The 15,089-nt window shown below is 47.4% G+C and overlaps 1 protein-coding gene and 1 pseudogene across 3 annotated transcripts; one reads left to right on the top strand and one right to left on the bottom strand.

The window, feature by feature from the left end:
* Nucleotides 1-6,149: 6,149 nt before the first annotated feature.
* Rmi2 (RecQ mediated genome instability 2) lies at nt 6,150-11,014 on the bottom strand. Of its 2 annotated transcripts, XM_023711743.1 has the most exons (3): nt 10,716-11,014; nt 8,796-8,857; nt 6,849-6,920 (listed from the first exon to the last, which is right to left on the bottom strand). In XM_023711743.1, exons 1-3 carry the CDS (start codon nt 11,011-11,013, stop codon nt 6,909-6,911), a joined length of 372 nt encoding a protein of 123 aa, XP_023567511.1. In that variant the 5' UTR covers nt 11,014; the 3' UTR covers nt 6,849-6,908. The 2 variants fall into 2 exon arrangements, with proteins under 2 accessions (XP_004627810.1, XP_023567511.1); XM_004627753.2 differs by lacking the exon at nt 8,796-8,857 and having other exon boundaries at nt 6,150-6,920.
* Nucleotides 11,015-14,280: 3,266 nt separating this feature from the next.
* Nucleotides 14,281-15,088, top strand: LOC101574457 (annotated as a pseudogene). Its single transcript, XR_001117025.2, has one exon. The product of XR_001117025.2 is annotated as a protein arginine N-methyltransferase 1 pseudogene (transcript).
* Nucleotide 15,089: the final 1 nt, after the last annotated feature.

Raw genomic sequence — 15,089 nt, forward strand, 5'->3', positions numbered from 1 at the left:
TTTGGTACAGGATCTCACTATGCAGATTGGACTCGCAGTGATCCTCCCACTTTCAGCCTCCCCAGCGCTGAGATTACAGGCATTCATGGACCACCTCTAGATTGCTGCCCACTGTTTGGGAGGCAGGCAACTTGTTCCCTGAGTTCTCTAGGCCCACAGATGAACAGGAGGAACTCTACTCAGGATGCATGGCACCTGGAGCACCCCCATGCCAGCTAGAATTAGATGAGGCTTTTGGATTTTGAGTTGAAGATGTGTTGCAATGTTGCACTGAGCCCCTTAGGTGAGATGAACGTATCTGCACAAACACACAGCCTGGGGGCTGGAGGGCAGACAGGGTGGGCAGAATCCCCTTTGTCATAGAATGATATTCACACTCTAGTCCTCTAAACCTGTGTATATTATGTTGGTTGCAAAACTGACTTTGCAGATGTGACTAAATAAAGCGCTTTGAGATGGGAGAATCAGCCAGGGTGTAAACAGGGGAAATAAGGCTTTATGAGGGGTCAAAGAAGATGTGGTGCAGGACAGGAAACAACCACATGTCTTGTTCCCTGCGGGTCTGGAGCCTTAGTGCACAGACACTCAGTTTGTGCTTGGTGACAGAGACATCTTTAAACACCTACTGAACTGCCTGGATTCATTATCAGCCTGTTAAACAGTTATTTAACCTCTCTGACCACAATCATCCTCTCTAGCTTCAGAAGGAAGACTCAGTGAAGTGAAGCAACTCATCCAAGATTGTCCAGTTAATAAGTAGGGCTGAGACTCAAAATCAGGCCCCAAAGAACTAATCTGGTTGCCAAATCCAGCATCCTCCCCGCCCCCTACCCTGGTCTGGCCATGACTGGCAAACCTCCCAGGGTGGATATCTGTAAAACTTCCCATGGCCTCATTTAGTTTCTTTACTTCATTCTGTGGCTTTTCATTCTGGTCACTGGCTGTCATCCCATTTCCGAGGGCTCAGGCCAGCCAAGCAGCCCAGGGACAGACCAGCAGGGGGTGCCAGCACCCATGTGTAAAGACAGCTGCCCCCAGAACAGCCCTGAGGACATGCTACTCAGTGAAGAAAGGTCTTGTCACCAACAGAAAGGGGCCCTAGTAATAGGGAGAGGGAAGACACAACCTACTGCTTCTCAACCAGTCCCTGTGGCTTGCTGGCTAGATCCCCCGGGACAAAGGACTTTATCTCCACGGTTGAGGATTTCATGACTATAAGAGGGGAAAACACATCTTCCAGATAAAGGAAATGAAATGTAGTCATGTGGTGGAAGTTCCCAGCATAGCCCCTGGCACAAAACTCTGTTACATTTGCATCCCTTATCAACAAGACTGTGATTGTTCAGTGATTCTCATGGAGCTATCATTTCAGATTCTTCCTGAACCACTTACATCCTCTTTCGGTTGTCTCAGTCCTTTTCCTCCATCCTTGTAGGTCTTTCCAAATATTCTTTTTTTTTTTTTTTTTTTTGGCTGTTAGGGGGATTGAACTCAGGACTTTGCGCTTGCCAGGCAGGTGCTTATGCCGCTGAACTGTATCCCCAGCCCCTTTTCCAAGTATTCTTTCAGTACCTCAGGGCACTCACAGGCCCCATGTAAACTACAGAGTGCTTGATCCCAAAGGCCTATGATGAGCTCATTTCCTTTTTTTCTTTTCAAGAGGCTCCTTTCATTTGGAAATTGTTGTGAGCCAAGAGTAAAGCCAAGAGCATCGTGCTTTCCTATTTCCTCTGTCTCCCACACATTGCCTGCCTGCCAGGAGAAACCTATGCTGGACAGAGATACCAAGAGAAGACACAGTCATGTCATAGGGAGAGATGGGCTATTTCAGAACTCACATGCCAGTTTACAGAGATGCCTACCAGAAAGGACAACTAATTTAGGTCCCAAGAACCTACTGGCAACCATACTGTGGAGGAAGAATTCTTTCCACTTTATGGACTGACCTCCAACCTAAGGTCAGATAGGAAAGGGTGGCTAAGCCCTGGACTGCAGGTATGACACTACTGCTGTCTCCCTTACTCTGAGCAAGTTGGGGCCCTCTGATGATGTTTTTTTGCACAGGCTCCAAAATATCTGCTAAATAGGTCACTGTGCATCTCCTGCCCTTTCCTTATAACAGGCTGCTTCTCAATGTTCCTAAATGTTTTCTATTAGTGCATGTTTGCTGTGTAGTGATTCCATTCATCATGGGGACCAGGGACATGTATGTATTGCATTTAATTTTTTTTTCTTCCCTTTTTCCTCCCTGCCTTCTACCCTTCACCCATCTTTTGGCCCCTTCCATTTGCAAAATGCTTCTCAGTAACTTTGTTTTGTTTTGTTTTTTTCTCAGTAACTGGACCATAACAACGGCAACCATGGCTGAGGTACAGCAATACCAGCCTTAACCCATTTGGTGGCCCTCAGGGCTGTGGCCCTTGAAATCTGAAGATAATTCTATGGTAGAGCAGCTCTTCCATGTTTTTTTGTCCTAACTTATGCAATCATACACAAATAAGCCACGAGACACAATTATTTCACACACTCATTGCCTCCCTGCCTCACCTGAGGCTGAAGAATTTTGCAGTAAATCTTCAGCTTTACAAGAACATGCAACAGGAACAATTGGGGAACTCAGGCAATCAAAACCAGCTAAATGAGGGTTTTGGGTTTTTTCTTTTTGTAATGTAAAGCAGTTCCAAGAAAAGTGAAGTCACGCCTAGGTTGCTTATTTTCAGTTCTTAGAAAAGAGCTAATTTCAAAAGGGAAGCTGCACTGCCCCAGCTCCTGAGCTGGTCACTCAGTCATTTGCTGTCTGGCAGCAGCTTGATGACTTTGATTTGGTACCAGCAACTCAGAGCCTTCGGATGCATCTTCATTTGGTGATGTCAGGGAGGAAACAGGAGATAAAAGAGTGAGAGTTCTTCATGTTCAGGGAAGCAAACCACAAGCTGAGGTGGTGTACTTCCAGCAGAGGGCAGGGGCCCTTTGGGGGGCTCTCAGATAGGACACACAGCACCCTCATAAGCCCACCCTGCATATTCCTGATGTACTTACTGCCTGGCAACAATGGTAACCCAGCCATAATTTTTCAAAGAGGTATTTTCTAGACATCAGGAGAGGACATGTTGGGCAGGATACAGTCTGCATGTTCTTGGTAGCTGGGGTCCGCTTTCCAGTACAAAGAAAAGTGGGTTTCAGGTGAGGGGGGCAAGGTCCTTGGAAGTATGCCACACACCACTCTAGGGTTCAGCAAACAAGTTTCATGACAGAATTTTGTCCTAAGCACCCTTTAACAGAGATCTAGTGATCTGCACCAAGCTTCATGTTGGGGCTTTAGGTACAGCTCAGTGTCAGCACTTGTCTAGTTGGTGTAAGGCCCCAGCATCCATCCCCAGCACCACAAAAACAATACCTTTCAGGGCTGGGGAGATGGCTCAGTGGAATAAGCGCTTCCCTGGCAAGCACAAGGGTCTGAGTTCAATCCCTGGTTCTGCCAAAAAAAAAAAAAAAAAAAAAAAGAAAAATACTTTTTTTTTCCAGAACCTGTGATTGAACTCAGGCCCCTGCACTTGCCAGACAAGTGCTTATTCCATTGAGCTATCTCCCTGGCCCAACAATACCTTTCAATGCAATCAAAAGCAACTCATCAACTGTGCCCATCAGGGACAGCCTAAGGAGACATGACAACTGAACAGAACACGGTGTTCTGCACAGGATCCTGGAACAACAATGGACATTAGAAAAAAGAACTAAACAAATCTGAATAAATTATCAATTTGAGTTAGTAAGGCCTCCATATTCATATTCATTAACTGGCACAAATGCACTATGGTAATGTAAGATTAATGGCCAGGGAAGGTAGATACAAAAATATAGAAACTCTGCATTATCTACAATTTTTCTGTTAATCTAAATATTACACACACACACACACACACACACACACACACACACACACACAAACTCCAGGGCAATGATAGATGCAAGCAAGAACTTATTGCAACAATAATTTTGTGCCTACAATATACCAAGCACCATATAAAACTAATCTGTACACATCCTTATTCCTTATACCAGCGCTATGAGCTGGGTATAACATATTTTACAAATAATGAAGTGAAGAACAAAGAGACAAAGAGGTTAGATAACTTGTTCATGGCCACACAGCAAATTTGGTACAGATGAAGGGCTTAAATTCAGATCAATAGGGCTCCAAAGCTTGCAATAAAGTGCAGCAACACTGCTTGAAAAGCTCCATGCTGTGACATAAAGCAGCTCAAAACAAGCTTCCTGAGCTGTGGATATAGCTCAGTGGTCTAAGCACCTGCCTAGGCAGGTGCAAGGAACCTGGTTCAATCCCTGCAGGCGTGCATCGCTGGCCTTGCCCTGGCAGAGCCAAGCTGGCCACTAAGACCATGCGTAGTGGCGTACGCCTGTAATCCCAGCATTGGGAAAACTGAAACAGGAGGATCACTATGACTCCAAACCACATAGTGAGATCCTGTACCAAATATTTTTTAAAAAAATCTTCCAGCAGTCAACAAGCTCAAATCATAATAAAAACAATGCACTCTCCAATTTGCCCATTTAAAAGAAGACATTGATAGTCTGAAAAATACACACAAAAAACCCTGAAACATTAACAAATGCACATGAAGACAAACTCACATATTGCTGGTGGCAACGTGGAACACACCCAGTCTTTGGATGACTGGTGCTTTTTTAGAGCAAGAACTGCAGACTTGCCCCACAAAGCAGCACTGATGCTCCTAGGCACTTACCTTGACAAGGAGAAAACTTCTGCCACACATAACTGTGCAATAGCTCCCTTCATGCTTCTCAGAGTAGAATCAACCAAGATGCCCTTCAATAGGAGGGCTGGGTGAACAAACTATGTATCTACATATAATGGGACCTCATCATTGGTGACAGGAAAAAAAAAAAAAAGAGCTATCGTGCTACAAAAAGATATGGAGGAACTTCAACTGCATGCTAAGTAAAAACAGCTAGGCTGTAAAAACTATACGCTGTATGAATCTCTGCAAAGGCAAAGCAGGAAATAGATCAGTGGCTGGGGAGTGATGGATGGGGGGGGCTCACAGACGATTTTTATGAGATTGATCCATGTCATTACGCACTTGTAAAACCCACAGAATGTGACACACAAGAATCCTGGTGTGAACTCTGGCTGATAAGAACATATCCATGTAACAGTGTCATCAAATGGCCATCAGTGGTCACAAATGTGTAACACTAATAATATGTCGAGCTGGGAAGGAAGATGAGAGTATGGTGTACAATACAAAGCCAAAACTAGTTTTAAAAATAAACTTTATTTTTTTTTAAAAAAAGCACTAAAGTTTTATTAGTGATAAAAGAAATTAGCGGCACAATATCAATCATCAAGGCAAAACTTTATTGCAATACTGGAATATAAAGTGACTTCCTTGGTAGTTATGATCTAAAGACAAATACAGCACGAGTAATAAAGAAGCAGGGGACCGGACAGATAGGTCAGCACATTAAAGTGCCTGCTTAGGAGAGGCTGGGATGGCTTGGATCTCCTGTCTGCCTTGCCAGCCCCACCCCTGTGGGGCATGCTGAGACAGCAATTGAGACTGGGCGAGGTGGCCTGTGACAATGATCTCAGCACTTGGGAGGCTGAAAAACAGGAGGATCACTGAGTCTGATCTGGGTAGTGAGACCTTGTACTAAATACAAAAAAAAATCAGGAACCCTGGCACCATATGCTGTGCTGGCCCCACCCTCAGGCATGCTGAGCCAGCGACTGAGTCATGATGGTACGAGCCTATACAAAAAAGCTGTAAAAACTCTAAACCAGGAGACTGCTCCCTTGCTATATTTTGACAAAGTTATAAACAGAAGCTTAGGTAAAACAATGAAAGTTGTTCTTTCTTTCTTTTCTTTTTTTTGCGGAACTGGGGATTGAACTCAGACCCTTGCGCTTGCCAGGCAAGCGCTTTTTCTACCGAGCCATCTCCCTGGCAATGAAAGTTGTTCTTAATCTTGGTTTTTCAATTTCAAAGAGAAATTCTGAACACATCTCAAATTGCCTTTCCTCTCCCATGAAGAATGATATCTAAACGAAATGGATGCTAAACGTTTGCGTGGTACCTGAAGCAGAAAGAATGTACCTGGCACAGTCCTCTGGCCAATCTAGTGACTTAGAGATCTTGTCTCAAAGGCTGAGGATATAGCTCTGGCTCAGTCAATCCTGCAGACGGACACACACACACAGAGGTATGGGGTCACTTGGGTCTGCCCTAAGCCATTTAACTTGCAAACTGAATAGGAAGTTGTCTATGGAGGGACAGGAGCCCTGACGTCCTTCCCTTTCACCCAGTCTGCTTTCCTGCTCATAGCTACACTTTAATCACCACGGACAATGACTGAGATTCAAGTTTTGAATTGTATGAAGCCATAATGGAAAAAGAATCATCATTTGTAAAATCTGGAAAATGTAACATGAGACTTGTGTGTGTTTTAGAGACAGAAATTAACACGCACAAATGGAAAGAAAAAGCCACACAGCATCTGCTTTTCATCAGCAAACACAGTCAAAGCAAAAGGCAGAGGAGGCTGAGTTAACTGAAGCCTCCTAGCACTTAAAAGTGCCTGTATCCAGAAGCAGTCCTCTTGGAGCTTTTGAGAAATATACAATGCCAATAAAATATGCATGAGTGATGTCCCTGAAATCCACACAGTCAGAACTGAGATCATTTCAGAGTGAAGGTTGTTTTTAAGGATGGACGGTTCCAGTGTCATCTAAGGAATGTTCCTGTGTAAATCTTCTACTTCCAGTTCCCACATGCTTTCGTGGATGGGATTATCAGAAAGATCTGTCATCTTCACAGCCTGAAGACAGGGCTCCGGGTTACAAGCCTGCACCACTCCCATCACCATCACGTATTTTCCTAGGAAAAGGAGAAAAGCCCGTGGTCACATTCACAGGAACAAAATGGCCCTCTTCATCAGAGCTGAACCTGATCAGAGAGGGAAGTCAGAGACCCAAAAGATTTCCAGGGCTGGAGGTGCAGTTCAAGAGCACTTGTCTGAGATAGCAGAGGCCCTGGGTTCAACCTTTCATGCCACAAAAAATAAATTAGATGACTGAATTAAAATTTGGATAGTAGATATCTCAACAAAGGCAGACAGTGATAAAATATACACATATATGAATGAGCTTAATATTTAATATGGAAAATGGCATCTGTATCTTCTTTGATTTCAGGTTTTAATGTGTTAAACAGAACTCTTGCACAATGTTATCACGCTCAAGGAATGGAGACAACCCCACATCAGAGTGAGTTTTAATTAGATAGATTACTCCAAGCAGGGGCAGAAACTCCAAATGTTTCTCTAGTTCCTTTCTTTGCTCAACGCCACAGAGTGTCTGATTGGTTGCTGTGCACAGGACAGGTTTTTTTTCGGCCAAGCCACGCCTAGTCAGCTGAAAGCAAATCCAGTTTTCCCTCAATATTGCCAAAAAAGTTGGACAGGCATCAAAACACATTGCCACACAGTGCTACACTGTTCCTGTCAGTCAGGACCAATCCTTGCCACCTCCGTTTATACCCAGGCGCCACTGAACACACACAAGGAAATCAACAAAAGATCAGGCTTCCACAAGGGTGATCCAATAGCTATTGACCATGATCCTCTTCCCACTCCACTGGGGAAGTGACTCTCCTTGAAAGCAAAACTTGGCCAGTCTCAAACCACACAAAATGCAATTGTGTAAAAAAAAAAAAAAAAAAAAATTTCCAAAACACAGCAAGAGGGATGGGCAGGCTGCCAGCCTCTGCACGCCCCACTTCCAAGTCAGGGCTGAGTGAGCTCCAACTTTGCCCGAGGGAAGCCAGGCAAGCTGCCCCTGACCCTCAGGTGTTCCACCCCAGGCAGGATGCACTTAGGGCTTTCTAAGACCACCTCCAGATTTCGCTCCAGTTCCTCAGGACAGAGGATACAGTAGTTCTAAAAACATGCTTGCCATACTGTTGATGGCCCTAAAGTGCTAACAGAGACGGAACTCTCAGGAACAAAGGGACTGGGAGGCTGAGGCAGGAGAATTGCTGGTTGGAGCCCATCCTGACCAATTAAGTGGTTTAGCAAGGCCCTGTTTTAAAGTAAAAGATAAAAAAGGCCGAGGAAGTAGCTCAGTGTGAAGGCCCAGGGTTCAATGTGTGTGTTACAGGTTCCCCAGTAACACACACACACACACACACACACACACACACACACACGTCCAGAAAAGGCGAACAGGAGACCTGCTGGAAGTCACACAGCTAGGTAGAGGCAACAGGCTCATAAATGGTAACTAATCCCATTCATCCCACCATACCCACTCCTGTCATGAGGCAGCTCCCTTCCCAAAGCCTCCTTCCTCTCTTGTCTTGGCCATGCGAGTGGCACCAGTAGTCTCCCTTCCAGCTGCTGCTTCTCCCCATCCATCTCTGCCTGGCCCCTGCAACGCTTGCTCCTGGGGCAGCTCCTACTAGAACCTTGCCACCTTGTGCAGTCTCAGTGGACACTGTTCTTCGGTTCAGTCTACAGACCAGGGCAGCTGGAGGGCAGGGGAACTTCTGACCAGACTGCACCTGCAACACTCAACCGCTCTAAAGAGAAACTGCTAGGTGCTCCAGAGAGAGAACACCAACAATTTGAGCACCAAGGTCACCCTGCGGCAGGCAGGGCCTTCTACTACCAGTACAACAGCACAAGGGCTCACCAGGGTGGGACCTCCCACTTGCTTTTTCCTGTGGCCCCAGTGGTGCACCGCCACTCCCTACCTCTAAGATTCCACAGAACCTTCTTGTTGGGAGGAACATGAAACTGGTTGGGTCCCCTGTCACTGTACACAGACAGACATAGGGTGACTGACTGTTCCAATTCTAACAGTGGAAATTCTGTATCCCAGGGTGCTCTCAGTTCTGTGCGACCCAGAAGAGGCTGTCACTACAGATAATACCAACAGGGCTGTCCTCTCCAGGAAGCCATTACCTAACTGCTCAGCCAGACCAGTTGTTCCTCCTCTGTGTCACTTTCTGCCCCCAAGTGTACACCAGCCAGACCAAAAGAGGTACATGAGGACAAAAGCAACCCTCCCTTGCTCTGCAGCTACAGGCCTGAGAAGCCTGGGAAGTGAGCAGTGGCTAAGTCACCATGCACTTTAGTGGTGTGGGACTTTCCAAAGCTTTCCATATACCCTGAAACTGCCACTCTCCTGACTCTATGTGGTGACAACATAAACACCCCTAAAAAAGAAAAAAAAAAAAGTCGTCCTTCCACAGTGCCCTGGGCTCATGCCTACAACAGTCTTTGTGTCACAGTGACCTGCTTACTTCCCTGGTTCATTCCATGCCTGAAGAAAGGACTTAGGTTTATAAAACACACTTGGCACTAACTAGCAAGAGATATGACATGCCCCCTACCTGTGGGCATGTGGATCCATGTGACCAAACACTAAAGTATCTACTAGGCACCAGGCTTACGTCAGAGCTGGGAGACAACTTGAGGGACTGCGCAAGCCTACCTTGAAGGGACTCTACCCAGGCGCTGAGACACCAAGCAGCATGGATTATGTCTGAGGACAAAACTAAGGCCAACTTTTTCTATAAAGTCTATGCTTTGTAAGGCATAGGGACTCTGCTTAACTACTCAATTCTGTAGTTATAATGTATGTATATTATGAATGTTTCAATAAGACTTCACTTATGGGCATGAACGTTTGAATTTTATAGACTTCTCATGTCATTACTTTTTTCAGTCATTTAGAGATGAAAACTGTTTTTAGTTTGCGGGCTGAGTGAAAAGAGGCCTCAGCTTGTCAATTGCTGATCCTGTGCTGGAATGAGCTGCAGCCAAGGACAAGGGTGGCCATGATGAGAGGAGGGGACTGTAAACACAGTCACACGTGTCTGAAGCCTGGTGACGCTGGTGAGAAGCCTTGTAAACGGGCAGGAATTGATGCTCCTTCTTGTGGAGGGAGCACACACCCACAGAGGTTAGAAAGTGAACCAGAGGGCACCAGTAGGGGAGGTGAGGGGCCAGGAATTAAACTTAAGTCTGTCTGACCTATCCTGCCTGTAGTTAGAAGACTCTGAATAGAAAGGGCCGGCGGGATAAAGTGACCTTGACTTCAGTTCAAGTCAAGGGAAGGGAAGCATAAAGGCCCTGTGGACTCTTCAGCTTTCTAAGCTGAGTCCTCGCACCCACAGCAGCACCCTTCAGCGACCGGCACACGAGGTGGCCCGTCTGCACAGGGGTCAGCCACCCTCCCGGGGTGTCCTCCTAGAAGGCCTTATCTCTCTGGGTGCTGCCTGCAGCGCAGGTGTCTCACACGGGGCCAGGGAATGAGGACGATGAGATGCTGGTGCCCGCTGCCCGGCTCTTGGAGGCTTGTGCGGCAGGCTCTGGCCCCGATGCAGGATTGGCGGCGCTGTCAGCGCCACAGCCGAGGGCCGCGCGGCTCACGCTGAGCCCGGGGCAGCACCCCGTTTCCAGGGTGGAAACACCCTTGAAGCCTCCCGCTTAGCAGAGGGGCAAGAGTGAGGCCGGTCTGTGGGTGACGCCAACGGCCATTGTGGATTGCGTGGGGTCACCTGTGGTGGAAAGGCCTAAAGTCATGGGCAGGCCCAGCCGCCCGGGCGTGACAACCCCTCGGCTGGGTCCCTGCTCGCCTCCGCGAGCGGGAAGCGGCCGGGAGTTACCTGGGACCAGGCAGGGCCGCCCGCGCGGCACCCGCTCCAGGCCGCACACCGAGAAGGTCCCGCTCGGGTCCCGCAGCCGTGCCTCGCCGCCGCCCGCCGCCACCATGGTTCCCTGCATCCATACGACCGCCAAGTCCAGTGGTTTACGGCCGGCTGCCGCTCGCGATAGCCGCCATGAGCCCGGGGCGCCTTCCACGTCGCGTCGCAAGTGCTCCGCCAGCACCTTGAGCGGTGGCAACCGCGGCAGCCGCACAGCAGGCGGGCCGCTGCGGGTGGAGGAGTCAGTAGCTGCAGCCATTCCAAAGCGCAGCCGCTTTCCCGCCAACTTTGATAGGCAGCGGGGCTTGGCGGCGGCCACCAATCAAAAACGTGCTGATGGAGATGACCAATGGCTTGAGTTGGGAGGCGGGACTTTAAGCCACCATTTCTACGCCCCTAGAAGTGCGCATGCGTACATAAAAGTAAATAAACTCCCCCAAGTTAGGAGTGACTGGAAGGAGAGAACTAAAGTGAAGTGAAGAGAGTAAATATTTTCCGCTTTCAACGTATCTCATAATTTGCCGTGCACGCAAATCACCTAGAGGATGTGATTATCTCAGTCTTGCAGCGCAGCACCCTGAAGTTAGTAAATACTTTTAAAATACTGAGAGGAATGAGTCCATGCATACTGTGAGTGAAGAACTGAAAGAGGAAAAGACAATTGTATGAAGTGCTGGATATGCTGACTGCCATGATTTGATCGTGGGACAAAGAACCCACATATCAGAACATCAGATTGTTTCTTGAAAGTATGTACAATTATTGTATGGTAGTTTAAAAATCTAGAATAAAAAAATTAGCATAAAAAGTACTCAAAGATAGCTGAACCAAGCATGATGGCTGAGGCAGGAAGATCACCGCCAATTCAAGGCCAGCCTATACTACATGTGAGACCCTGTCTCCAAAACATATATATAATTTATTTATTGTGGACCTGGGCATTGAACCCAGGGCCCTCACATTGAGCTACATCTCCAGCCCTGTCTTGTGTTTTTGAGAACTGGTCTAGAAGTCCAATTTGTAATCCTTCTGTCTCAGCCTTTCAAAATGCTGGGATTCTAGGTGTGCACAACCATTTCTGGCTCTCTGTATGTTTTGTTTTGTTTCCTTTTTAGTCTTTCAAGCTGGCCATGTAGTTCCTGTCATGCTCAGAGGTCACCCTTGGCACTGAAGGCCCACAGAGTGAAGGGAAAGGGAGCTGGGATGCAGCAGAGGCTCCAGGACTCGCCACTCTTTTCTTGCCCTCCGAACGTGCTTCTTACGCACCGCTCTGCACCACCATGCAGCAAGGTGGGCTCTCGGAATCATGGCGCTGGGCTTATAACCGCTTGTGTGATTCACACACCACAGTGGTCATTCCAGGTGCAAAGAACTTCGTGCAGAGGGCTCCCAGAGAGAGCTGGCAGCATTTGGTAAGCAGCCCTTATTTCAGAATGGCCAGGACATAGAAATGGAGGGGTGGGGATAGATTGGGCTATGCCTGTATAAACTCATTTTTATCCCCATTTTTACTGAGGTTTAGGCCCAAGAGAAGTCTGACACCTCATGGCTATTAAGTGGTAAAACCAGAACTCCAAACCAACTCCACCTGGCCCCAAACTTCACATTTCTTGAATCACAGGCTCCATCTCCCTGCGCACCCTGTGGCCCCCACCAGGCGCCCCTGGATCTTTGCTCATGCTATCCTTTGCCTGGCACACCTTCTGTAGGTCTCTTAATTGAAAGCTGGCTCAGCCCTCAAGTGTCTGGCGGCCAGTATGACTGCTTCTCTCCAGGGAGCAGGTCTGGAGCTCCACAGCTGGAATTAATTGCTGCCTTCCAGATCAGTTTGGTAATGACCTAAGCCAGAGTTTCTTACCCTCTGCCCTATTCACTTGGGCCAGGATAATCTGTTAGAGGGAAGTCCTATGTGCACTGTAGGATGCTGAGCAGTATCCCTGACCTCCACCCACCAGAGGCCAAGAGCACCTCCTCAAGGTATGACAACTAAAACATGTTGTCCAACATGGCCAGTGCCCCCTGGAGTGATCAAGCTGTCCTAAGCTATTCACTGCACTCCACCATGGGTACTGGGGCCTGTGTCCATGTTACCCACCAGGCCAGGGGAGTCAGGTCAGATGCCAACAGAGGCCAGGCAGATAAACCCTGGCCTAATCACTCTCAGGCAGTTCCTGTCACAGGGGAGGTGGGTCCAATGTTGCCAGATCTGATTTTTCAAGATATTTTAAAATATGTTGTCTACATCTTTAAAAATGTTGGCAATGAATTCAATTATAAAAAAGTAAATAAAAAGAGACTGTGTCCCCCAAAAGTCCTGTGCAGTGGCTGTGCTGCAGTCTGAATTTCGTCTAGAGTGTGAGCTCCCCTCGGCCCCAGGGCCACTTGTGTGCTAACCAGGGAGCCGCCAGCAAAGGATCCAGGGGCCATGGTGTTTCGCCAGCTCCAGGAGTTGCCAGTGTGTCATTTTAAGTCACTGTCCCAAGCAGACAGGTGGGTCATGCTGGGCAAGCTCCCCTCCTGGAGGGCACCCCACCCCCATGGTGCACCACACTTCCCTGTTGCTGGCTGGAGCAAACCCTTGTGCAGGCTTTGGATCTAACTTCTGAGCAAGGTCGAAGCCCTTGGAGAGGGCTTCCCTGCTACCTGTTCCAAAGATGACAGAGGTAAGCCAAGAAGAGTTATGTACAGGTGTGCCCTGGCATCACCCTCAATCCACCTATTTGCTCACTCTAGGTGGAGCACAGCAGGCAGAAATATGCTCCTGGGTGCCAGAAAAGGACCCTGTCACCCAAGACAAGGGTTCTTCGAGCTAGCTACACAGTGTCACACTCCTAACAGCATGGCTGTCACTGCTAAGCCCTCACTGTGTATCAGGTTGTTCCTGCTACCACATTAAGGAGCCCACACTCTAAATTTAAAAAAAATTTTTTCTGCTTGCTAAGTGGACATGCCTATAATGTAGGCATGGGTTCTTAAACCCATTTTAGAGATGAAGATATTGAGGCTTGGACAGGTGATATGACAACCAATTACCCACCTACCCTCACCTGGAACAGAAGGATACTTTCAGGGGTCTTTCAGTCATCAGGTGTCTCTGTGAGGGATGAGGGTCTTTTTTTTTGTATTCCCTTTTTAAATTTTTTAATAGATTGCAAATTGAAAATAAATTATTTACAAACATAAATGCATATAACAATAAAAGTTGTCCGAAATAAAATGAAGAATTTACAGATCAGTCATAATAGTTCACTGTGTCAAAACCAAGAAACTTATATTCATATAACTAGAATTCTCAAAGTAGAAAGGAGTAAGCAATAAATATTTAAAGATTTAAAATTTCTGAATTTAGTTCAATTTATAATACCACAATTCCAAGAAAAATGAAACTTTTGCAAAGACATTTAAATAAAATCATACCAAGATACACAAAAATGAAATTGTCCAAAACTTATTGTAAAGAAAAAAATCATTGAAACATATACATAAAAAAATTAGCTATGGAAGGGGGGGGGTCTCAGCGGCCGGAGGAGGAGTAGTTGCTGGTGAAGATGGCGGCAGCTGAGGCCGCGAACTGCATCATGGAGGTTTCCTGTGGCCCTGCGGAAACCAGTGAGAAGCCCAATGCAGAGGACATGATGTCCAAAGACTACTACTTTGACTCCTATGCCCACTTCGGCATCCACAAGGAGATGCTGAAGGATGAAGTGCGGACCCTCACGTACCGCAACTCCATGTTCCACAACCGGCACCTCTTTAAGGACAAAGTGGTGCTGGATGTGGGCTCGGGCACGGGGATCCTCTGCATGTTCGCTGCCAAGGCAGGAGCCCGAAAGGTCATCGGGATCGAGTGTTCCAGTATCTCTGATTATGCCATGAAGATCGTCAAAGCCAACAAGTTAGACCACGTGGTGACCATCATCAAGGGGAAGGTGGAGGAGGTGGAGCTGCCAGTGGAAAAGGTGGACATCATCATCAGCGAGTGGATGGGTTACTGTCTCTTCTACGAGTCCATGCTCAACACTGTGCTCTACGCCCGCGACAAGTGGCTGGCACCCGACGGCCTCATCTTCCCTGACCGGGCCACGTTGTATGTGACAGCCATTGAGGACCGGCAGTACAAAGATTACAAGATCCACTGGTGGGAGAATGTGTATGGCTTCGACATGTCCTGCATCAAGGATGTGGCCATCAAGGAGCCCCTGGTGGACGTGGTGGACCCAAAGCAGCTGGTCACCAATGCCTGCCTCATAAAGGAGGTGGACATCTACACTGTCAAGGTGGAAGACCTGACCTTTACCTCCCCATTCTGCCTGCAAGTGAAGCGGAACGACTACG

Source organism: Octodon degus, unplaced genomic scaffold (assembly GCF_000260255.1).
Source record: "Octodon degus isolate 3935 unplaced genomic scaffold, OctDeg1.0 scaffold00021, whole genome shotgun sequence".
In the NCBI taxonomy this organism is placed as follows: Eukaryota; Metazoa; Chordata; class Mammalia; order Rodentia; family Octodontidae; genus Octodon; species Octodon degus.